Source organism: Lithobates pipiens, unplaced genomic scaffold (genome assembly GCF_037356315.1).
Source record: "Lithobates pipiens isolate NorthernLeopardFrog02 unplaced genomic scaffold, aLitPip1_a1.2 Scaffold_27, whole genome shotgun sequence".
NCBI classification, from domain to species: Eukaryota; Metazoa; Chordata; class Amphibia; order Anura; family Ranidae; genus Lithobates; species Lithobates pipiens.
Window position 1 is genome coordinate 133,500,201 of NW_027507788.1, and position 25,222 is coordinate 133,525,422.

General features: G+C 43.1%; 1 protein-coding gene across 4 annotated transcripts in view; it reads left to right on the plus strand.

Moving 5' to 3' along the window:
• The first annotated feature begins 9,546 nt into the window (after positions 1–9,546).
• Positions 9,547–25,222, plus strand: part of HSPBP1 (HSPA (Hsp70) binding protein 1) — a 117,376-nt gene continuing 101,700 nt past the window's right edge. Inside the window, exons 1-3 of one of the 4 annotated variants that reach the window (XM_077457493.1) lie at positions 9,547–9,689; positions 19,426–19,534; positions 24,481–24,618. In XM_077457493.1, coding sequence (XP_077313619.1) covers positions 24,493–24,618 — 126 coding nt within the window. In that variant the 5' untranslated portion in view covers positions 9,547–9,689; positions 19,426–19,534; positions 24,481–24,492. Of the gene's footprint in view, positions 9,690–19,425; positions 19,535–22,022; positions 22,153–24,365; positions 24,389–24,480; positions 24,619–25,222 lie in introns of those variants that run through there. The other 3 variants (XM_077457491.1, XM_077457494.1, XM_077457495.1) reach the window with 3 other exon arrangements.

The following is a 25,222-nucleotide window of genomic DNA, read 5'->3' on the forward strand; positions in this document are numbered from 1 at the left end:
AAAATAAAGTAATTAGAGGTAATCTTGCCTAGGATAAACCCCCCAAAAACCACTCTCAAAAATACTTACATTGTGCGTGTCTATGCAGTAGCAATGTGCCAACATGGATCAGAAAACCCCTAGGGGTATCACTGGCGGGAGCTGAGGTGGTGCAGCAGCGCTTTGCCGACGGTATAGCCGCGCTGCCCCATTGATTTCAATGGGTAGGAGCAGTTTAGAAGCGGTGAATACACCGCTCCAAAGATGTGGCTAGCAGGACTTTTTTCACCGTCCTGCTAGCGCACCGCTTCAGTGTGAAAGCCCTCCGGCTGTAGCGTCTGAAAACCGCCTCGGTGTGAAAAGGGCCTTAGTGCTGAGAACAAAAGTGAGATTATAAAATAGATTGGAAACTCATATTATGTGGTACAATGGGTCATATGTTCTAAACTTGGTAAAGGATAGGGTAATGAGATGCTAATGAGTGTGTAGGTAAGGTTAGGTTAGTGAGAGTAGAAGGTAAAGATGACGAAGAGGTGAAGTACATAGAAAATTTATAATATTAAGAAACCATATTGACCAAAGAGAATAGGTAGGATAGAATGAGTGTCACCGCCTCATTTAAAGTCTAAAGTCCCAACGTTTTATTTTTTCTTCTAAAAAATGAGGGATGGAAGCGCGCTTGTTTATATCATTTTAGGTCTGATTAATAACCAATTATATCATGTAATAATGAAATTATCCAATATAGGAATTCCCCCTCCTTCCACTGGGCTAATCCCCATGGGATGGGGTCTTTTTACCCCCCCCCCCCCACTCCCACATTTTAATAGTCTAATATCCCTGGCAGCTGCATGTGTTACATGGTATAGATAGGAGCAGTTGCTCCATCACCTTGGGAGCTGCGAGGCGTAATTTGGGTCTTTCTCCTCCAATATACCAGTATATTGGTTTTCTTGGTGTACTCATGATTACCCTCATGTAAAGCTGGCCATACACCTATAGATTATCTGCAGATTTTCTATGGTTAGATGGAAAAAGTGGGAGATTTCTCCATCCACACAGTTTAGCGAACATGGAGAAATCTGTTGCACTTTTTCCATCTAACCATAGAAAATCTGCAGATGATCTATAGGTGTATGGTCAGCTTTACTTAGCACTGACTTCCAATAAATGTAAACTTTTTACACCTGCCTGCTTCATTTAAAGTCTCAACCCCCAGTCCTCCTGTTTGTTTCATACCCACATGCAGGGTGGAGTTGATAAATCACAATTTAAATGATGATTTAAATCACTACTAAAAAGGCTTGATTTAAATCAACTTGATTTAAATCATAATTTTTAAAGAGCAATTGTCATCTCTGTCCTGCAGCAGATCCTCCTCTGACCTGCTGTTTAAATTATTATTTTTTTTTTTTTATTTCGTTTTCCACATTTACAAAAAACAGTAAAAAAGATATTGGGTACCCGGCCGGATCGATCCTTAATAAAAAAAAAAAAAAAAAGGGGGGGGGGGGAGCTTTCTTCACCCTAGTGATCCCTATTTTCCTCTTGTGATCTTATCTTACCCTTACTATTTCCTCTCCCCCGTGACTCCTTTTCTTAATTTCAATATGTGATATATATATTTATATAAGGTCGAGATTCCTCTCCCTCTATCCCCACCCCTCCTTCCATGAATTTATATAGGTGTTAAAGAAAAGAAAAGAAACCCAAAGAAAAACAAAGAAAAACCCTACCCCCTCCCTGTGCCCCCCTCCCCCACCACCAGTCCCGCCCCCCCCTGAAGAAAAAGGGGAAAAAAAAAGGGGGGTGTATCCAGCAACAGACCCCTAAACGCTCCCCCCATTCCCCATAATTCCCAGATAAGTTGAGGACTTTCTAAATTCCAGCCAATTCCTCCAAGTATCCTGGAATCTTGTTCCTGCCCCCCTTTGAAGATGTATTAGTTCTTCCATAATCCTCATTCTATCTATTTCCCTGAACCATTCTGCTACCCCTGGTATTTCCTTTACTTTCCAATGTCTCGGAACCAATGCTTTCGCTGCATTCAGTAAAAATGGGGTAAGTGCTGTCCTATATTTTTCCCTAGGACCCTCAGTCGCATGGAACAAGCATTTCCAGGGATCCAGTTCTATTTCCGTCCCATCAATCTCTTTAATTAGGCCCAGCACTTCTTCCCAGTATGACTGAATTAAGCTACATTGTCACCATATATGGGCATGAGTTCCCTCCTTCCCACATTCTCTCCAACATAAGGGTGATAGGTCATGATTCATTTTATGCATTTTAGATGGAACATAATACCACTTAACCATTAATTTATAATTCATTTCTTTTGTCCTTGTGTCCATTGAAGTGGAATGGATATAGTCCATGACTTTCCTTTTCAATTTTTCCGAAATTGATTGATTCAGTTCGCCTTCCCATCTCCCCAGAGGGGACATAGCCTCATCCTCCATCAAAGTTATTAAGATCCTATATATTTTAGAGATCCCCTGTCTACCCAGTCCCCCTCGATCCATCAGTTTTTCCCAGGGATTTAGACTATCTCCTGAGCGGAGAGGTTTAGGGAGGGACTCTACAAAGTGTTGGAGTTGTCTATACCTTCATCCATCCCACGGTGTTCTACCATATTTCTCTCGTAACTCTGCTAGAGAAGTCAAGCTATTTACTTTTACCACGTTCCTTAATCTCAGTTGGTCCCTATGGGTCCATTTTAAGAACATTTTATTTTCTTTCCCCGGGGGAAAATAATTATTTCCTGATAGGGGCATTAAGGGGCTATTATTTTGTCCTACTGTACCTTTAAGTACCCCATCCCATGTTCTTAATGTTTCCATTGTAATCGGGGATATTCCTCTAGGGAGACCTCTGAACTTCATTGGAATCCAGATGGTCTGATTCAGGACTACTTTACTCATGTTATCTTCCAATAATACCCATTTTTTATATGGGGCATTATAAACCCAATCCAAAATTCTCCTCACTACCGCTGCTATATGGTATTTTTGTAAGTCTGGAAGGGATATCCCTCCCTTTTCCTTAGGTCTACTCATTGTCTTATAGGAAATACGACTAGGAAAAACTCTGACCTGCTGTTGACACCCGACAGTCCCATTCACTTTAATAGGACAGCTGGTGATGCGGCAGTGACAAAACAAGGTGAGGGATGTGGCGGTAGCAGGTGAGTCGATGCCCGCTAACAGGCGCTGCCATGATGGATCTGAAATGACAGGTGCTCTTTAAAAGTAAGGACTTATTCTTGCTGGTAATTAGAATCTTTAATATTTGCAAATAAAATTAAGTTTATTATTTAGAATAATAAGCTGTCAGGTTAGTAAAACAGCGATATCAGAACTGATTCAATAATACAGTTTGTAGTGTACATAGATTTGCAAAACAATGGGATAAAGGAATATTCCTGAACTTTGTTTTATCTCATGGTTACTGTGAAATTGTGTGAATGTATCAATGTATTGCATGTTATCTCAGCTTGCAGAACTTGGATACATTGAATGAGTTTACCAAAAATGCAAATATGTAAATAGAATATACAGCCTCATGCTACATAACTAAGCTCCATTTCATGCTGAATAAACAAAATTATTAACCACTTAAGGACCGCCGCATGCCATTGTACGTCATCACAATGGCATGTTCAGGCACAAGCACGTACATGTACGTGCTTGCCTTCCAGCGGGTGGGGGGTCCGATCGGACCCCCTCCCGCTGGATGCGGAGGTCCGTTTCGCTGCAGGAGCGATCCGGGATGAGGGGATGGCCGTTGGTTTCTGGCCATCCCCTCTCGATCGCTCCTGGTGAATGAGAAGCTTCCTCCCACTGTGTATAGTAAACACAGGCAGGGAGGAAGTGATGTCATTCTCCTCGGGGCGGTCTTATTGACCAGACTACGAGGAGAGGACACAGTAAGTGTGCACCAACACTACACTGACACATAGGCACACACAGGCACACAACCCCCCCCCCCCCCCAGTCACAGTGTCACTGATTGCAGTGATCATTTATTTACATTCAGTGTCAGTTGTGACAGTAAAAACTGTCAGGGCAGTTAGTGTTAGTTCCAGGGTAGCCCCCTACCACCCCCCAATAAAGGTTTAACCCCCTGATTGCCCCTAGAGTTAACCCTTTCACCCCCTTTTGCCAGTGTCACTAAGCGATCATTTTTCTGATCGCTGCATTACTGTCGCTAGGTAGCTAGTTATTTTTTTAGGTTCACCGCCAGGTTTTTATAGCGCTAGGTACCCCAATATACTACCCAATAATGGTTTTAACCCCCTGATTGCCCCTAGTTAACCCTTTCACCCCCTTTTGCCAGTGTCACTAAGCGATCATTTTTCTGATCATTGCATTAGTGTCGCTAGTGTTGCTAGGTAGCTAGTTATTTTTTTAGGTTCACCGCCAGGTTTTTATAGCGCTAGGTACCCCGATATACTACCCAATAATGGCTTTAACCCCCTGATTGCCTCTAGTTAACCCTTTCACCCCCTTTTGCCAGTGTCGCTAAGCGATCGTTTTTCTGATCATTGCATTAGTGTCGCTAGGTAACTAGTTATTTTTTTAGGTTCACCGCCAGGTTTTTATAGCGCTAGGTACCCCGATATACTACCCAGGGTTTTAACCCCCTGATTGCCCCTAGTTAACCCTTTCACCCCCTTTTGCCAGTGTCACTAAGCGATCATTTTTCTGATCGCTGCATTAGTGTCACTGGTGTCGCTAGGTAGCTAGTTATTTTTTTAGGTTCACTGCCAGGTTTTTATAGTGCTAGGTACCCCCATATACTACTCAATAATGGTTTTAACCCCCTGATTGCCCCTAGTTAACCCTTTCACCAGCGATCACAGTATAAGTGTCACTGGTGACGCTGGTTAGCCAGTTAGTTATTTAGGTTCCCCGTCAGGTTTTTATATAGCGCCAGGGACCCCCATATACTACCTAATAAAAATGTGAACCCCCTGATTGCCCCTAGTTAACCCTTTCACCAGTGATCACCGTATAAGTGTTACGGGTGACTCTGGTTAGTTTGCTTTTTATAGCATCAGGGCACCCACCATTTATTACCCAATAAAGGTTTAACCCCCTGATCACCCAGCCGGTGATATCAATTAGGTTTTAGGGTCAGGGTCTGCGTCGCCCCTGGCAGCGCTAGGTTAGTGCCAGTACCGCTAACACCTATGCGCAAAGCATAAACCTCTCGTAGTGGTATAGAATCAGAACAGATCAATATCTGATTTGATCAGATCTATACTAGCGTCCCCAGCAGTTTAGGGTTCCAAAAAAACGCATTGTTAGCAGGATCAGCCCAGATACCTGCTAGCACCTGCGTTTTGCCCCTCCGCCCAGCCCACCCAAGTGCAGTATCGATCAATCACTGTCACTTACAAAACACTAAACACATACCTGCAGTGATCGCAGAGTCAGGCCTGATCCCTGCGATCGCTAACAGTTTTTTTTGGTAGCGTTTTATTTTTAAATCCGGAAGGCAGTGCTTGGTTTTCGGGGTCCTGTACATGGCTAGGCCTCCAAAAAAGTCCCCCACATGTGGTATCCCCGTACACGGGAGAAGCAGCAGAATTTATTTTGGGGTGTAATTTGACTTATGCCCATAGCATGTGTGAGCAATATATCATTTAGTGACAACTTTGTGCAAAAAAAAAAATGTTTTAATATTCCCGCAACTTGTGGCAAAATATAAAATATTTCATGGACTCAACATGCCTCTCAGTAAATAGCTTGGGGTGTCTATTTTCCAAAATGGGGTCATTTGGGGGGTTTTGTGCTATTTTGGCATTTTATGGCCTTCGAAACTGTGATAGGAAGTGAGGAGTGAAATCAAAAATTTGCACCCTTAGAAACCCTGAAGGCAGTGATTGGTTTTCGGGGTGCCGTACGCGGCTAGACTCCCAAAAAGTCCCACATATGTGGTATTCTCGTACTCAGGAGAAGCAGCAGAATATATTTTGGGGTGCAATTCCACATATAACTATGGCATGTGTGAGCAATATATCATTTAGTGACAACTTTTTGTAAACTTTTTTTTTGTGTCATTATTCAATCACTTGGGACAAAAAAAAAAATGGGCTCAACATGCCCCTCAGCATTTTCCTTGGGGTGTCTACTTTCCAAAATGGGGTCATTTGGGGGGGGGGGGGTTGTACTGCTCTGCCATTTTAGCACCTCAAGAAATGAGATAGGCAGTCGTAAATTAAAAGCTGTGCAAATTCCAGAAAATGTACTCTAGTTTGTAGACGCTATAACTTTTGCGCAAACCAATAAATATACGCTTATTGACATTTTTTTTACTAAAGACATGTGGCTGAATAAATTTTGCCCTAAATGTAAGACTAAAATTGAGTTTATTAGATTTTTCTTATAAAAAAAAGTAGAAAATATCTTTTTTTCTCAAAATTTTCGGTCTTTTTCCATTTATATCGCAAAAAATAAAAATCGCAGAGGAAATCAAATACCATCAAAAGAAAGCTCTATTTGTGGGAAGAAAAGGACGCAAATTTTGTTTGGGTACAGCATTGCATGACCACGCAATTACCAGTTAAAGCAGTGCAGTGTGAAATTGTAAAAAGACCTCTGGTCCTTAGGCTGAAAATTGGTCCGGGGATGAAGTGGTTAATGTATCTTAAATAGAAAACTATTTTTAAATAGATTTTTAGCTCAAAATCATTTTATTAAAATAAATTGGCTAAAAATCTGATTTAAATAAAATAACAAAAAATTTGATTTTTTTTTCCTTTTTAAATCATAGTTTTTTTTTATCCACCCTGCCCACATGCAGTGGCGTTGCTAGGGGGTGGCTTTTGGGGCTATAGACCCGAATCTGGGGCCCATAGCCCCGATTCTCTGCAGGGGTCCCCAAGGGGGGGGGAAGCTCTCGGGGGACCCTGATGCAAGGAGGAATCTCTCTGGAGACCCTGATTTTAAGGGGGAGACTCTCTGGAAACCCTGAAGTAAATGGGGGGCTCTCTGGGAACCCTGATGTAAGAGGGGGGGGCTCTTAGAGGACCCTGATGTAAGGGGGTGCTCTCTGGGGACCCTGAAGTAAGTGGGGGGCTCTCTGGGGATATATATACAAACACCTATATTGTATACTGTATATACATGTGTATGCCCGCCCAAGCGTAATGACTTTCTTTAGTACGCTGCTATGGGCTCTAGCCCCAGAACTTTTGTAGACCTAGCAACGTGCCCACATGTCAGTCTGACTTCTGGGGCTATTTCAGAGGCATCTGTGTGGGTTCATGCACAGATGTCTATTGAAATCACACCTGAAGTCGCCAAAAATAGTACAGCAACTAGTTTTAGGAATCGGTGCGGCGCCGCAAAGTCAGCATCACACAGATTCGGACGGTGCTATTGCCAACTTGTCAAATCGCATGCCAATTTGCATCAATGTGAACCTACACAAAAGGAAAGTTGTACAAGAAAATTGTATAATGTATGGGTAGCCTGAGACCCCATACACACTAATAGATTTTCTGAAGATTTTTGTCTTCAGATTTACCAAAACCATATCATATGAGGTCAAACCTTAAAGCCTCGTACACACGATCAGATTGTTGGCAGACAAAGCGCTAGACTTTTGTCCGAAGACCGCGTGCCTGGATTTTGTATTGCATACAAACGGCACACAATTGTCTGCCATCAAACACAAACGTAGTGACGTAATATGAGGAATTTCAGCTCTTGAGTGCCACCCTTTGGGCACCTTCTGCTAATTTTGTGTTTGGTGAGCATTGATTCCGAGCATGAGTGTTTGTACTTTGGACTTTTGTGTGACGGAGTTGTGTACACACGATACGAAAATCTGACAACAGACCGTTGTCCGCCTAAAATTTACTAGCCAACATTTGTTGGCAGAAAGTTGGACAGCAATTGTCTGATGGAGCATACTAATGTTAAGATTTTAGGACAACAGTCTGTCATCACAAAATCCCCTGCCGAAAATCCGATCGTGTGTACGAGGTTTTAGAGTTTCAATTTTGTATGCAATCAGGCAGGCCCTTGTACTACATGGTTTTGGTAAATCTTAGAGCTGCACGATTAATCGTCAAGAATCGCTATCGCGATTTTTTTTTTTCCGTTGAAATCTTGACAAAGGGTTTCCCAATCTTTGTTATACAGAAAATTTGCTCTCTGCTCTCTGCTGTCAAAAGTCAAAGTCTGGACAGTCTGCCAAGTTTTAAAACAGTCTATCAGTGGAATGTTAAAGTGGTTGTATACTCAAATTTTACACTTTTACCTACAGGTAAGCCTATAATGAGGCTTACCTGTAGGTAAAATAAATATCTCCTAAGCCTGTACGGTTTACGAGATATTCCCTATGCATGCATCCACTGATGTCAGCAGGCGCATGCACTATGAATGCCCCAGCTCAAGGTCCGGCAGCGTTGCCGGGAAGAAAACTCCTGCGCGCGTGCATGGGAGTGACGTCATCGTGGCTCTGGCCACTCACAGCACCGGAGCCGCGAACCCGGAAGACACGCCGAGGGCAAGATGTCAGCTCCCTTGGCGTGGACCGGACACTGATACGGGGGCTTCGTTCTGAGGTAAGTATTTGATAATGAGCTAGTATGCGCTGCATACTAGCCTATTATACCTTTGCCTTGCAGGGTTTTTTTTTGTGTGCGGGTTTACTACTGCTTTAAGTCTAAACATTGTATCAATTTGTCTTTTACATCAAAGGAATAGAAGATCTGTATGTAAATTAGGAACGTTTAACCACTTAAACACTAAACCTTTTTCAGACAGTTGTTGTTTTCAAGTTAAAATAATTTTTTAGAACCCCCAAACATTTATATATATATATATATATATATATATATATTCTTTTTTAGTAGAGACTCTAGAGAATGCGATGACGTAATCTCTTACGAAACGCATAGGGCGCAGTGACGAGCTGACGTCACCTCATGTTTGCAGACGAACGCTCAGGAGGAACGGGTTTGTCCGAGTGTGTATCGGCCGATGCACAGGACTTGAGGCTCCTTTTGATTTTATGCTCTTTTGTCTTCTATGTTGCAATGTCAACGTCCGTTCGGACCAACAATTGTTTGACTGGAGAGCACCGAGGGGTTGTCTACTGCCCGGAGGTTACATATCATAAGGAAACTTTGTGATTGTGCGAAGATCTGGGAGATCCATTGTTGTTACAGGCTTTCTATGACCTTCTGTAACGGGAGGTCATGGGCATTTGGTAAGCAGCCAATCCTTAAGTTTTGGTTGGATTTTCCGACGATATAATCCTATCGGACATTTTCCGTCGGAATTTCCGACCGTGTGTACAGGGCATTATAGTGTGTGTGGGACCTAATCTGTAAAAAATGAGAGGGAAGCTGCACACAGTAGCCTCACCCCAGTTCCCTATTTCATCAAAGAGCGCAGAAGGCTGACACCTGATTGGTTGGGATGGATAAAGGATCTAGTTGTCTTCTCTGCCTCTTATCTAATAAAGTAGCTGAAGCTGGAAATGGAGTTGTGCTGTGCGGAAGTTCCGCGTTTGTCCAGCAGGTGGCTCTGTGTGTCAGCGATGAATGAGTTGAGGGCGGAAGAGAGAAGAAGCTTCTGGAAGAGGCTGGAGAGGAGCCGCACGTTCTATATTCTATACATCTCCGGGGGAGGGGAGAGCTGAGCTTCTATCCAGCAGAGACCTTTCCAGGAGCACTTCCCCAGCACTGACAGGTATGGGCTCTGTGCACATGTTCTGTGTGACCTCCTATTGTATGTAGTCAGGCATGTCTTCCTGTGCATGGGGGAGGGGGCAGCCATGGAGAGTCCCCACTGTATATAGGGGAGGGGGTCCCAGCATGGACTGTGTACAGGGAGGAGGTGGGGGTCTCTACCATGCACAGAGCTCCTTCTCCCTCCATAGGGATGTATGGGATGCCCTCACATCTCTGGGAACTTGTACACTTCATATTATAGGAGATTCTCCCAGACACTCCTGGATGGGGTCTGTGAATGACACAGAGCCATGCTGGGTGTCAGTGAGGACTGTGACCCGGAAATACATGGTGGAGCAAAGCATGTTGGGAAATGGAGTTTTCTCTCCATCTATAACCAGGATAGAATAATCCACTTTTTTTCCTAATTCAGGGCGATCAGATTTTTCTTCTTGACACCCAGTGACAGCAGGAATATGTCCCTACACTTCTCTAAACAAGTGTGTGTGTGTGTGTGTATATATATATATATATATATATATATATATATATATATATATATATATATATATATATATATATAATATTTTTTTTTTTTTTATCACTAACATTTATCACATGTGATATTATTGTCACCTGACCTATGTGCATAATTTATTACATTCAATCCTTTAACCACTTCCATATTGGCATTTTCACCCCCTTCCTGCCCAGGCCAATTTCCAGCTTTCAGCGCTGTCACACTTTAAATGAGAATTGTGCGGTCATGCGACGTTGTACCCAAATTCATTTTGATCATTTTTATTTTTTTTTATTTCCCCACAAATGGTGGTATCATCTCTGCAGTTTTTATTTTTTTCGCTATAAACAAAAAAAAGCTACAATTTTGAGGAAAAAACACAATATTTATTACTTTTTGCTATAATAAATATCCAAATGGGAAAAAAAAAAAAACTATTTTTTTTTTCCTCAGTTTAGGCCAATCACGTAAAGCATATATTGATTGGATTGCGCAAAAGTTATAGCACCTACAAAATAAGGGATAGAATTATGGCATTATTATTACTAGTAACGTCGGCGATCTGCGTTTTTTTTTTTTTATCGTGACTGCGATATTGACACTATTTACTAGTGACATTTATACAGTGATCAGTGCTATACAATTGATTACTGTATAAATGCGACTGGCAGGGAAGGGGTTGAGACTTGGGGGGGGATCAAAGGGATAACTGTGTGTCCTAGGGAGTGATTCTAACTATAGGGGACTCGGAAGGGGAGGAAACCGATCAGTGTTCCTCTGTACAGGGAACACACCATCGGTCTGCTCTCACCTGACAGATGTGGATATGTATGTTTACACACACAGATCCACGTCCCTGCTCCGTGACAAGCAATCGTGGGTGCCCAGCAGACATCACAGCCGCTGGGCACACGCATCAGGTCCCAAGTGATGCCACGGGTACAGGCACTCTCCACAATGCAGGGAATCCCAGGACGTCATGACGCCCACCCGGAGAGATGAAGGGTTCCTGCGGGCGCCATGACTATACAGCGGTAGAGAAGTGGTTAAGGAGCGGTTCATTCATTTCATTTATGGCAGTTATCTATCCTCTTCAAACAGCCACCGTATCAAGACGGCGGACGGTCTGTAAGTGGTTAAAGTGGTTGTAAACTGTTAGTAAGGCTTACCTGTAGGTACTTTAATTACTCCAATAGTGAGCAGTTTCGCCCCCTTCATTCCCAGGCCAATTTTCAGCTTTCAGTGCTCTTGCTTTCAATAAGAATTGCGCGGTCATGCAACACTGCACCCAAACGAAATTTTTATCATTTTATTCACACAAATAGAACTTTCTTTTGGTGGTATTTATTCACAAATCAGTTTTTTTATTTTTTGAGATTATAAGCGAAAAAAAGAGCGGAAATATTTAAAAAAATACTATTTTCTACTTTCTGCATTACATGAAATCCAATAAAATCTAATTCTGTCCTACATTTAAGCCAAAATGTATTCTGCTACATGCCTTTGGTAAAAAAAAATCCTGTTAAGTGTATAATAATTGGTTTGATCACGGACATATGTGCGCAGATGATCATCGAGACATATGACTTTACTGTTTACATATGTGGGGGACAGTGTTGTGAGGACACTGGTCAGGTGATTAGTGTGTAAAAAAACAAAAAACAAAAATCTTCTACTCACTGATCGCTGGCTTCAGCAATCCGCTCTCCTCTCCTCACTGACAACTTATGTGTGAGGAGAGCCAATCGCCTAGCAACCGTCTCTCTATTTATATCACATGGCGGCTGTGATTGCACACAGTCATCATGTGATCAGGAGGGCCAATCGCAGAGCCTTCCTGCTGATTGGAGATGTGCCGTGTCTGAGTGACAGGAGCGCATCGGGATGGCGCCGCTACACAGGAACGCGCATGATTCCCCCTCCCTTTTATGAGGGATGTTCCTGAACGTCCACTCAGGAGGAAGCTCCCACCCGGGCCTTATATGTGCAGTGGGACGTGGTTAAATATTTCCTAAACTTGCATAGTATAGGAGATATTCACTATATGCGCGGCTGCTGGCATCATTGGCGCATGCGCACTGAAGAAACAGACCGCTCGTGTCGTTTCTTTAGTACCCGTGCCGTGACTAAGCAGCACATGCATGGGAGTGACGTCATCTCGGCTCCGGCCAATCACAGAGCTGGAGCCTGTCAACCCGGACGTAACTTCGGTGAAAGATGTCGGCCGTGGGAGCGGAGTGAGGGCGGCATAGCAGGGTATCATTCTAAGGCAAGCATTTCATAATGAGCTAGTATGTGATGCATGTATGGTGGAGTCTCTTATTCAAAGGGAAGTTCCTGCCAAGATCCTGCATGTGAGTAGTGCAATTTGTCCTGAGATCTGGGCTGGCAGGACACAAGCAGGTATCCTGTAACTATATACTTAAAGGATAAGTTAAAAAAAAATTATATATAATATACACATGCACTTTTGCAGCAAAAAAAAAAGTGCATTTATTTTTTGTTGCTGGAGCCTGGAAAGCATTGCACCAGCGATCAGCAAATTGCTGATGGCCTGCAGGTCTTATACACACTGTCAGTGTATCGTCTTGCTTGTACATCCCATACGGGTAAACCGATACTCCTTGATAGGAACACTTACTTAACTACCACATCGCTCCACAATGCCGTGGTAATTAATTGAGAACTACAAGGAACTTGTAGTTCATTTAGAAACACGGAGCTGTGTGTCTGAATGATGTGGTCATGCGGGGCTCAAGCAGTCAGCTGGTGCAGGGAACTTCTCCCCATACTGCTGCCATGGGGAGGGGGGGACAGCTGGTGGCAGCTGCAGCATTGGTAATGTTACATGTTCCACCCTAAAATCAGGTGGAATATGTAACCTGTTCCCAAAGGTGAACTTATCCATTAATCACTTAAGGACCGCCTCACGCCGATATACGTTGGCAGAATGGCACGGCTGGGCACAAGCACGTATTTGTACGTTTTTTTTTTTCTAAGTGCCCAGCCGTGGGTCGTGAGCACGCACTGCCGGTGGCGTGCTCCATGACCATGGCCGCGGGACCAGCGGACCCGATCGCCGCTGGTGTCCTGCGATCGGGTCACAGAGCTGTAGGACGAGGAGAGGTCTGTGTAAACAACTCTCGTGCTTCCCTGTGTGTCTGTCACTGATCGTCTCTTCCCTTTTTATAGGGAAGGACGATCAGTGATGTCACATGCCAGGCAACGCCCCCTACAATAATAAAAACGCATAACATCATACATAACACCTACACTGCTCCCTAGTGGTTAACTCCTTCACTGCCAGTGTCATTTACACAGGAATCAGTGCATTTAAATAGCACTGATTGCTTTATAAATGACAATGGTTCCAAAAACGTGTCAAAAATGTCCGATGTGTCCGCCATAATGTCGCAGTCACAATAAAAATCGCTGATCGCCACCATTACTAGTAAAAAAAAAAAAAAAAAATTATAAAAATGCTATAAAACTATCCCCTATTTTGTAAATGCTATAACTTTTGCGCAAACCGATCAATAAGCGATAATTGCGATATTTTTTTGAAAAAAAAATAAAAATAAATGTAGAAGAATACGTATCTGCCTAAACTGAGGGGAAAAAAAAGTTTTTTTTTTTTTATATATTTTTAGGGGATATTTATTATAGCAAAAAGTAAAAAATTATTGTATTTTTTTTTTTTCAAAATTGTCGCTCTATTTTTGTTTATAGCGCAAAAAATAAAAACCGCAGAGGTGATCAAATACCACCAAAAGAAAGCTCTATTTGTGGGAAAAAAAGATGCCAATTTAGTTTGGGAGCCACGTTGTACGACCGCGCAATTGTCAGTTAAAGCGACGCAGTGCCGAATCGCAAAAAGGGCTTTGGCTGCAAATTGGTCCAGGGCTTAAGTGGTTAAATAAGCACTAAAGAAAAAATTGGGGGAAACCACGGCGCTGAGGCCAAAGACTGAGGGTCAGCAGCTAACACCCAAACAAACAAAGTTCAGTGAAAATAAGAAAAAATTGGTGTAGCGCTAGTGAATCAATTAGTGAAAAACTCTAAAGATGTATATTAAAGGGGTGATAATGAAACCAATACTAAGAAACACACATGTGACAAATTGTGCAAAAGTAAAAAATATATATAAAAAAATTAATGCAATTAATAATTCGCTAAGTATGTGGATACAATATATAAGTGCACGTAGATCTTGATGGGTATCAGCAGCTGAAATATAAATCCCAGCAAAACAGTCCACGTATGTTAGGTAGTGAAAAGTGTCAGTGTTGGTCTTCCCAGCAATGGAATCAGGCAACCACACAATTCAACCTGGAACAACGACTTGTCTGGAGTGAGTTAAAGAGAATTAAATACTCTTACCGGAGGAATTGGACACATCTGTCATATGACAGTGGGTCAAATGCGCTTGAAATCCTGGGTGGTATCAATCAGGTGTTATGCGTTGGTGGCAGGTCCCCGTTGGTCACCGCACTGTCTCCGGATTTCACGGACTCCTGATATGAGTGGCTGGATCATACGTCTCCAGGGTCAACGGGGTCCAACTCCTCTATTGCCAGTTCCTACAATGTCCCCTCTCTACTTCCTCCATACGTCAACAGGGTCCAACTCCTCTATTGCCAGTTCCTACAATGTCTCCTCTCTACTTCCTCCTCGTAGGAGGAAGTAGAGAGGAGACATTGTAGGAACTGGCAATAGAGGAGTTGGACCCTGTTGACCCTGGAGACGTATGATCCAGCCACTCATATCAGGAGTCCGTGAAATCCGTAGACAGTGCGGTGACCAACGGGGACCTGCCACCAACGCATAACACCTGATTGATACCACCCAGGATTTCAAGCGCATTTGACCCACTGTCATATGACAGATGTGTCCAATTCCTCCGGTAAGAGTATTTAATTCTCTTTAACTCACTCCAGACAAGTCGTTGTTGCAGGTTGAATTGAATTGTGTGGTTGCCTGATTCCATTGCTGGGAAGACCAACACTGACACTTTTCACTACCTAACATACGTGGACTGTTTTGCTGGGATTTATATTTCAGCTGCTGATACCCATCAAGATCTACGTGCACTTATATATTGTATCCACATACTTAGCTAATTATTATTAATTGCATTCATTTTTGTTTTATATATATTTTTTACTTTTGCACATTTTGTCACATGTGTGTTTCTTAACCACTTGCCGACCGCCGCACGACGATGTACGTCGACAGAATGGCACGGGCAGGCATATGGGCGTACCTGTACGTGCCTGCCTTCCCGCAGGTGGGGGGCCCGATCGGGCCCCCCCCCCCCCCCGGTGCCAGCGGCGGTCGGTATCCGTGCAGGAGCGATCCGGGATGAGGGGGCGGCCATTCATTTATGGCCACCCCCTCGCGATCGCTCCTGACGAATGGGAGTGAAGCATTGCATCACTTCCTCTCCTGTAATGTAAACACAGGAGAGGAAGTGATGTAATCTCTCCTCCGTGTCGGTATTTTTCGTTCCGGCACCGAGGAGAGAGGATCGGTGAGTTGCACCAACACGACACTTCACAGTAGAACATGCCAGGCACACTCACACCCCCCCTTTACCCCCCGATCACCCCCCAATTACCCCTGCCCCCCCAGTCACAGTGACACCAATTGCATTTTTTTTTTTTTTGCATTGGTGTCATTTGTGACTGTAATAACTGTTAGGGCAGTTAGGGTTAGCCCCCTTTAGTTCTAATGTACCCCCCTAACCCCCCCAATAAAGGTTTAACCCCGTGATCACCCCCCGTCGCCAGTGTCACTAAGGCTGGGTTCACATTGCAGTGGTTTATGAGAACGGATGTGATTCGCACCGCACTGCAGTGCAAATCACATCCGATCTCTGTGCGATTCGAGTTCAGCCATTCGCCGCACCCGCCGCAAATTCGCACGGGACCCTTTTTTTGGTCCGCAGCAGAATCGGATCGCATGGGTGTTCACACCATGCGATCCGAGTTTGAAGATCGCACTGCGATATGCGAACTGATCTGGGGGTGTCATTAACATTTCACTGACACTCCCAGCAGTTCGCATAGGGCAGTGTGAACTGCCGCCGGGAGGCATGCGATGCGGGAACCCGCCGCGGATTCGTGGCTTTCCCGCATCGCTCCAGTGTGAACCCAGCCTAATAAGCGATCGTTTTTCTGATCGCTGTATTAGTGTCACAGGTGACGCTAGTTAGGCAGGTAGGTATTTAGGTTCGCCGCAGCTTTTTATAGCGCCAGGGACCCCCATATACTACCGCATAAAGCCCCCTGATTGCCCCCTAGTTAACCCTTTCACCAGTGATCACCATATAACTGTTACAGGTGATGCTGGTTGGTTAGTTATTTTTTTATAGTTTCAGGGCAACCGCCATTTATTACCTAGTCTCACTAGTGTACCCCTAAATTTAGGGGTGTCTACTTTCCAAAATGGGGTCATTTGGGGGGGGTTTGTGCCATCTTGGCATTTTATGGCCTTCAAAACTGTAACGCCCTTAGAAAGCCTGAAGGCGGTGCTTGGCGCAACTTGTGGCAAAATATAAAATATTCCATGGACTCAACATGCCTCTTAGCAAATAGCTTGGGATGTCTACTTTCTAAAATGGGGTCATTTGTGGGGGTTTTGTGCCATCTTGGCATTTTATGGCCTTCAAAACTGTAATAGGTAGTGAGAAGTGAAATCAAAAATTTACGCCCTTAGAAAGCCAGAAGGCGGTGCTTGGTTTTCAGGGCCCCGTACGCGGCTAGGCTTCCAAAAAATCACACATATGTGGTATCCCCGTACTCAGGAGAAGCAGCAGAATTTATTTTGGGGTGTCATTTCACATATGCCCATAGCATGTGTGAGCAATATATCATTTAGTGACAACTTTGTGTAAAAAAAAAAAAAAAAAGAAATAAAAATTTTTTTTGTCATTATTCAATCGCTTGAGGCAAAAAAATAAAATATTCAATGGGCTCAACATGCCACTTATCAATTTCCTTAGGGGGTCTACTTTCCAAAATGGGGTCATTTGGGGGGATTTTGTACTGCCCTGCCATTTTAGCACCTCAAGAAATGAGATAGGCAGTCGTAAACTAAAAGCTGCGTAAATTCCAGAAAACGTACCTTAGTTTGTAGATGTGACAACTTTTGCGCAAACCAATAAATGTACAGTTATTGACTTTTTTTTTTACCAAAGACATGTGGCTGAATACATTTTGGCCTAAATGTATGACTAAAATTGAGTTTATTGGATTTTTCTAATAACAAAAAGTAGAAAATATCATTTTTTTTCAAAATTTGCGGTCTTTTTACGTTTATATCGCAAAAAAATAAAAATCGCAGAGGCAATCAAATACCATCAAAAGAAAGCTCTATTTGTGGGAAGAAAAGGACGCAAATTTTGTTTGGGTACAACATTGCATGACCGCGCAATTGCCAGTTAAAGCAGCGCAGTGCCAAATTGTAAAAAGACCTCTGGTCATTGACCAGCAAAATGGTCCGGTCTGAAAGTGGTTAATATTGGTTTCATTATCACCCCTTTTAATATACATCTTTAGAGTTTTTCACTAATTGATTCACTAGCGCTACACCAATTTTTTTCTTATTTTCACCAAATAAGCACTAAACCCATCAATTTAACAGTTTCAAAAAACAGTTTTGTTCCTGGCATGTGCCAGGAATATAACTTTGGTGTCAGTTAGCCTAGGTTCACAGTTGTGCGATGCGTGAACCAGCACAATTACACACTGCCTTCTGTGAACTGTTGCAGTGTGAAAAATACAATGTTAATGACACCCCCAGATCGGATCACAGATCGCAGTGCGAACTGTGAACTCTCGCAGGAATTGGACTGTATAGGTAAGAACACCCATGCAATCTGATTCCAGTGCGGGACAAAAAAGGTCCCTGCACTATTTTCGTGTGAATATAATGAAAGTTCAGCCATGCAACTGTATGGCTGAACTCGCATTGCACAGACATCACATGCTATCGACACCACAGTGGGGGTGCGAATCGCATGCAATGTCTGTATTCGCACTAGTGTGAACCTGGGCTTCTTCTCTCAACCTAATTGTCAAACCATCAAATGTGTCTGGTGTCATAACTGATCACATGTGCAGCATCATGGCAATTGTTGAAGATCAAACCCAGGCCGAGATGACAGCTTCCATGGCTGAAAGCTATAGGAGGGTTTCGTTCCAATTTAATGGTTTTTACAACAGTCACTTTCTTCTGCAATCAATACAGACACGCTAATGAGACAAACCCTCATGACGAGGATTATTAGTAGATTTTGGAGTTGTGTCGAGTATGGGACAAGATTACAGGACAGTCTACACCCCCCTAAGCAGAGCTCCTATGTGGAAAAAGAGTGGATTTTGCAGGGCCCATCAATACAAGGATTGGATTAAAGCAGAACTATTGCCTCTCAATTAAAAATTAAATAAAAATGGTACTGCTCCTGAGCCACCGTCCTTCACATAACACATGCCATTGTAGTCATATCCTGAACCGGTTGGTAGCTGTGTGATTGCATTATTTTAGCAGTAGCGGAAAAGGCATGGCTGCAGAGTGACAATGGGGTTGTGGGCTCATATGTGTATTTGTACAAATGGAGCAGAAGAGACACAGAAATGCATGGCAAAGAAAGCTGCAGGAAGGGGGTGTGGCTGCAGTGCGGCTTGTACCTTCCCCAAGGGAATACCCGCAATTTGCATATTCAGGCTGGGGTGGAGATACAATTGATACTGACTTAATAAAAACAGCATTTTGATTCCAGGGCATATCCTTTACTATAGTCATCTCTTCCCATCTGTACAGTAGCTTGGTTTTTTTTTATTTTTTATTTTTTTTTTTTTAATAAAATCCTAATTTTGTCAGAGGAAAAGACATAGCACAACACATCACTTACATGAAACGAAAAGGAGACAGACATTAGGGGGTGGACTTCGGGTGACATGCAGTACAAAGGTCTCAAAAAGAACAGCATAAAGTACGCCTCATATGATATCATCAAGTTGCCCCCCCCCCCCCCCCATAATGGGGGAGTTCACGATGCAGGGACCTTTATTGCTATACAAAGTTATGCTTTAATTGCAAAATATAAAATTTCACCTGTTTCCTGTAAACTAGCTTTTAAATCCACAGTGTAATGTGAGTATAACGCTACTGTTTGGCACATTAAAACTTTATTAAACGGTGTTACATGGGAGCTTTCTTCTTTGTTTGGGAGGCATGAAGGAACATATACTAAGAATAAAGCAAGCTGTGGATCTTCATATTGCTGCACAGTGGCAGATACTGTGAATGCGTAATACCCCAGTGAGCGGTGAGGAGTTCCGGTGAGTGCGTTACATATAGGGGCACTGTAAGGAGCACAAATGAAGAGCACTTTTCACTTTTTGAATAATTTTCACATATTGAAGGACTGCACATATATGTATAAATTTAAGGACTGTATCATTTCGCTAATATATACTGAATTTAGGGATTGAAGTCACACATGAATGAAGAGCACCAGTCACTTTATATTTTATTGATCAATTTATATTAATACTGTTGATCAATTTCGGCATCAGTTTATAATTTTTATTTATTTTATATGATTATTGTTTTTGTACTTGTAGCATTGTTATTGCACTCAAGTTTGTTTATATATCTGAAGCAGTGACCTAGAAAGTGAATTGAAATCATATACTCTAAAACAAAAGAACAATGCCACACCTACACCCTTTTTACAATTCTCTTCCAGGAAGGCACACCTGAGACATGACTGGCTCTACCTGACAGGAAACGCAATCCACAAATAGTTTAAAACCTCGACCCTTCCCCCTGCACCTCAGTTCTTGATTGTGTTTCCTGACAGTAAAACATTAATTATGTTTGGACCTGAAGTCGGTAGGGGAAGGTCTCTCAAACTCAGCCCTGACCTGCACCCCTGTGGAGAGAAAAGGCGTTTGGGGGGGGGGGCAGTATGAGATGTGTTGACATCTAGATGCTGTGTTCCGCTTGTCTCCTCAGAACCCAGTGAATCTGCCTAGAGCAGTGCCCGTAGGCCAAAACCCAAGGAACAGATGGACCGTAGGTCCGAGACATTGCTGCAAAGGCCCTGGAATGCAACTGCTGTGGCCATGGCACCAGTATTAGCCTCAGCTTGTGTAGCCAGAAAAGTGGATGCATGGCTTCATAGACTAATTGACCATGTAGCTAGAGAGAGCAGATCTTGGATTTTGTTTCCTGGTGTTAAGAAGGAAAAAAAAAAATCTGAGTTCCGAGCCCTCCCCTTTGGCCTAGCATGAAGCCCAAGGGTATTCACCAAGGTCTTGGCGGAGGTAGTGACTCGCCTCCACCTTCAAGGGATCTCCCTAATTCCATACCTAGACTATCTTCTAGTTTACGGGTCCTCCCGACAGCAGGGGAGAGCGGGCCTCTCACCTGCTGTTGGGAGTCTAGGATGTATTGTCAGGAGAAACCATCCCTCGAACCTTCCCAGTCAAAGCCATTCCTAGGGTATCTGGTAAACTCCAGGGTCCAGAAACTTTTTTTCCTCCCGAAGAGGAAAGTAGTGGTGTCAATGTTGTCCTTACTAGAACTCGAGGACTGCTCATGCAGACTCATCATGAGAGTTCTAGGACTGATGACATCTTGCATATCAGCGGTCCCCTGGGCACAACTTTTTATTCCAGGGAACTGGAGTTCTTCCTGCTCTCCTCCTGTGACAGGAAGAGGGAGTCACTGGACAGGAGGGTGTCCATCCCAGGGCAAGTAAAGGCCCCTCTAAGTTGGTGGCTAGGAGAAGACAGGTTGATGCCGGGTCGCTCCTGGGTCCAGTGGAACCCAGTCTAAACACCAGCGTGAGTTCCTGGTGTTGGGGCGCCCATCTACAGGACCTACGAGCTCAGGGAACATGGACCCCGGCTCAAACAAAAATCTTCTCCAATTGCAGGGAGCTCCTGGCCATAGGGCAGGCACTGAAGAGGTTGAAGGGCAGGAACCAGGAAATGAGAAGTCCAAGTCTCGTCAGACAATAGGACGATAGTCTAACATAAACTGTTAAAGGGAGACAAGATCCAGAAGTCTCCTAAAGTTATCCCTGGAAGTTTTGGGCTGGGCAGAAGAGATCCTCCCATCAATATTGGTGGTCCACTTAAAAGGGTACACTAATATAGAAGCAGACTTTCTAAGTTAAGTCGACAACCCATACATCGGGGGAATGGAAGTTGAACAAAGCTGCGTGTTGGGGTTTTATTTATTTTTTTTTTCTTTCAGATAAGTTGGCATTTCGGGGTCCCAGATATAGACTTTTTTTTGTTCCATGCAGGAGGAAAAGGAAGGTGGAATGGTTCAGAGGGGGTAGACACTAGCAAAAGAGTGGGGGTACAACCTAGTGTATCAAAAGAAATAAAACCGCGCTGAGACCCCAAAAAAAAAAGTTTTTTTCCTACTTATCAAGCAAGAAAAAATATTTTCAGATAAATAACCAATAAATTAATCTTAAAAATAAATACAAATAATTGAAAAAAAATTCAAATGAATGTTCAAAGGATGTAAGGCTGCTGCTCCACTGTGGGATACACACACATAGAAATAGATAAATAGAAAACAGGAGCTGCGCCAAATAATAAACAAATCAATAAACGCTGTGACGTCACCGCGTGTTACGAGAGGAGGACGGGCTCTCGTTTTGCCGGCCGGCCTGTTTTTATATGCAAAAATCTTTGGTTTTTATGTAAGTGCATTTCTATTATAATTTAAAAGATCATTGAAGTTTTTTACACTATGGGAGGCTTCTTTTCTTTTTATGTTATGAACGTGCAATTTGGGTACTGATGAGAATGCGGAGCAGCATGTGATTCTTCAATATATGGATCGTTCGTTCCTGAGTGACAAAGTGTTTGGTGAAGGCAAGGAGCTGTCAGTGGCTTGGGATTATAAACGCTCCTTGTGCTTTTACCGTCTGGTAAGCGCACTTATTTGTCGGTGGCTGGGCACAATAGCGATAAGGAAGTGTGGAATCACTGTGGTGCGATCGCTTTCCTTTCCTGAGTAACATAAACTTTCCATGGACTTTTTCCTATAGTGTTTGGTTTATTGATTTGTTTTTTAGTATTTGGCACAGCTCCTTTTTTTTTTTTTTTTTTTTTTTTTTTTTTTTATCTACAACCTAGTGTATGCCTTTCCCCCTCTAGTGTTAATCCTGTGGGTCCTGCAGAAAGTAACCTGATCTTGGTGGCCAAAAAGAACCTGGTTTTCCCTTTGTGGGGAAATGGCAGTTGCTCCTCCTGACCAGGCAGGATCTTCTGCTACAGGGGCCAGTTCACCACCCGACCCGGGATTCTTTTGCTTGATGGCCTGGCTCTTGAGGGGGAAATCCTCAGTGGGAAGGGATGTTCAGAAACAGTGATTGAGGTCCTCCCAGGTAGTAGGAAGCCAGTCACTCGGAAAACTTTTCTCAAGCTGATGGCATTATAGGATTTCCCTTTCATCTATACCAGTAGTGCTAGAATTTTTACAGACAGGAGTGGATCAAGGGGTGTCCCTGAACACCCTGAGAGTCCATGTAGCGGCTCTATCTGTGTTTTTGGACCAGAGGCTCCCGCTGGTCAAAAGATTTTTGTTAGCTCTGGAGAGGTTGACTTTCTCTAGGATTAACCAATTCCCACCCTGGAATCTGACACTGGTATTGAGGCGCTGACAAAAGCTCCTTTTTGAACCAGCATTAAAAATTTCAGTAAAATTTTTATCCCTTAAGTTAACTTTCCTACTGGCCATTACTACAGCCAGGAGAGTAAGCGACCTACAGGCCCTGTCTATTAAGGAACCCTTTTTGTTAGTCTTGGAGGATAGGGTGGATCTGAGGCAAGACAGGGTCCCCAGGACCAGCTCATCTTAAAGCCCATTCCACGAGATCACTGGCCACCTCCATGGGTGGAGAAAGCCGGTGCCTCAATAGAGTAGATCTGCGGAACAGCCACATGGGCAAAGCAGGATACATTTTTGGAGACACTACAGAGTGGAACTGTTGTCGCCTCAGGCATTTGGCAGAAAAGTTTAACAATCCGTGGTACCGCCCTAAGGTAGGCCTTGGGATTCTTGTTCCTCGTATCTGGTGTAACTGATAATATTCTTTAACAGGGACAAGTGCTATGTGCACAGGGTAGCAAGCCTTTCTAGCTTAAGGTGAGAATCCTCCTTGTAGGCTGAGCTCTTGCCTACTCCTTAGTGTAGGTCAGAGCTATTTTTTAGGAGACAGTAGTAGGAGTGGGAACAGCCAAGGTTGGGTCAGAGTAACAATTTCAAAGTAAAAGCTAATACTTGCATAAATTATGCCCTGTACACACGGTCTGATTTTCTGACGGAAAAAGTGGGATCGGATTATGTTGTCGGAAAAATCTGATCATGTGTGGACTCTATCTGACTTTCTGTTGGAAATCCTGATGGAAAAAGTTTGAGAGCTGGTTCTAAAATTTTCCGACAACAAAATCCGATCTGACTTTTTCCAATCGTTTGTAGAGAATTCCGACGGACAAAGTGCCACGCTCGTTTAGAATAAATTACGAGACCAAAGCTATTGGCTACTGGCCTCTATGTAGTCCCATTGTAAGTGTATAACGTCACCTCGTTCTGAACAGTCGGATTTTCCAATAACTTTGTCCGACTGTGTGTATGCAAGACAAGTTTGGCACAAAATCCGTCGGAAAAAATCCAATGGATTATGTTGTCGGAATGTCCGACCGTGTGTACAGGGCATTAGTGTCAAATCGAAATTCCTGTCACATCAATCCTGTAATGATAGCTCACAATATGGGGTTTATTATTTATCCATATATCTTCTGCAGACTGAAAACCTTGCAGATGATGGTTGACATGGCTTGTGACTACTGTGACATAGTTGGACATTGTTGAGGAGACCATTATAAGTCTTTTGTGAATTAAAAGCCTGTTATAATTTTATAGTGTGGAAGGAAAATGTTATAAAAACCTTGTTCAACTAGGTGCTAAATGTTTTTTTTTTTTCTTTTGTGGAAAAGGGGGACCAAATATTTTACCACATCTGCCACATCCACACATTAGTTAAGTCAGAGAAAATAAACATTCTTCGTTGTCAGCTCAAAGGCATTTATACCCATTGCCAACACTAATCTGTGTGTGGCCAGTCATACAGGAACTACAGCATTTCATCTCAACTGTTATGGGTACTGTTAGCTGAATCTCTTTATTTTCATTCATGCCACAAGATATACAGCAGCTGTAAATTAAGCCACATCTTGTTTTTTATTGTCCACAGTGAGAATTTACCATGGCGGATGGAGGACATGAAGGAAACAGGCAACATCCACACAATCTCCAGGGACTTCTACATATGGCCATTGAGGCTGGCAATGAATCGACCACATCAGACCAAATGGAACAGATGTCTGAGGAGGTATAAATCTAATGGGGGGGGGGGGGGGGGGACGGACTTCTGAAAGCAACCTAAAAACCTTCTCTGCCTGCAATCCTTTATGTAAAACAAGGGGGCCCTCGCATCACACCACCCTCTAATAAACACAGATTGGACTCCTTAAATATTTTTAGCAGCACTTGATGGGATCAATCTAAAGGGTCATACACATGGGCCGAATATCGGATGGCATTTGGCCCGTGTGTAGACCGCTGGTCCAATAGAAGGGGCATGACCAAAAAAAGTCTGCCGTTCAGCACCAGTGTGTTCTGTTGGGCGTCCCCCTGTCAAAACACAATAGTTCAGCATTGGATTGTCACATGGATCATGTGTACCAGGCTTAACTGTAAGGATCAACAGTTAGTTTTACCAGTCGCTACCAGTATTTCTATCAATCTTCCAGGACAGTAACAAACAGTGTCTCTGGCCATTCTTTTCACTCAGTTGAGATAAAGTAGATTATCTCCACCAGTGCATGAGGAAATATTTTAAAAGCAAGGGTAGGAAGCCAGCTTGCTATCCTGAAAGATTCATAGAAATATCATTACCATAAAGACTAACTGGGGTTTTCTCAAAGTATCTTCCA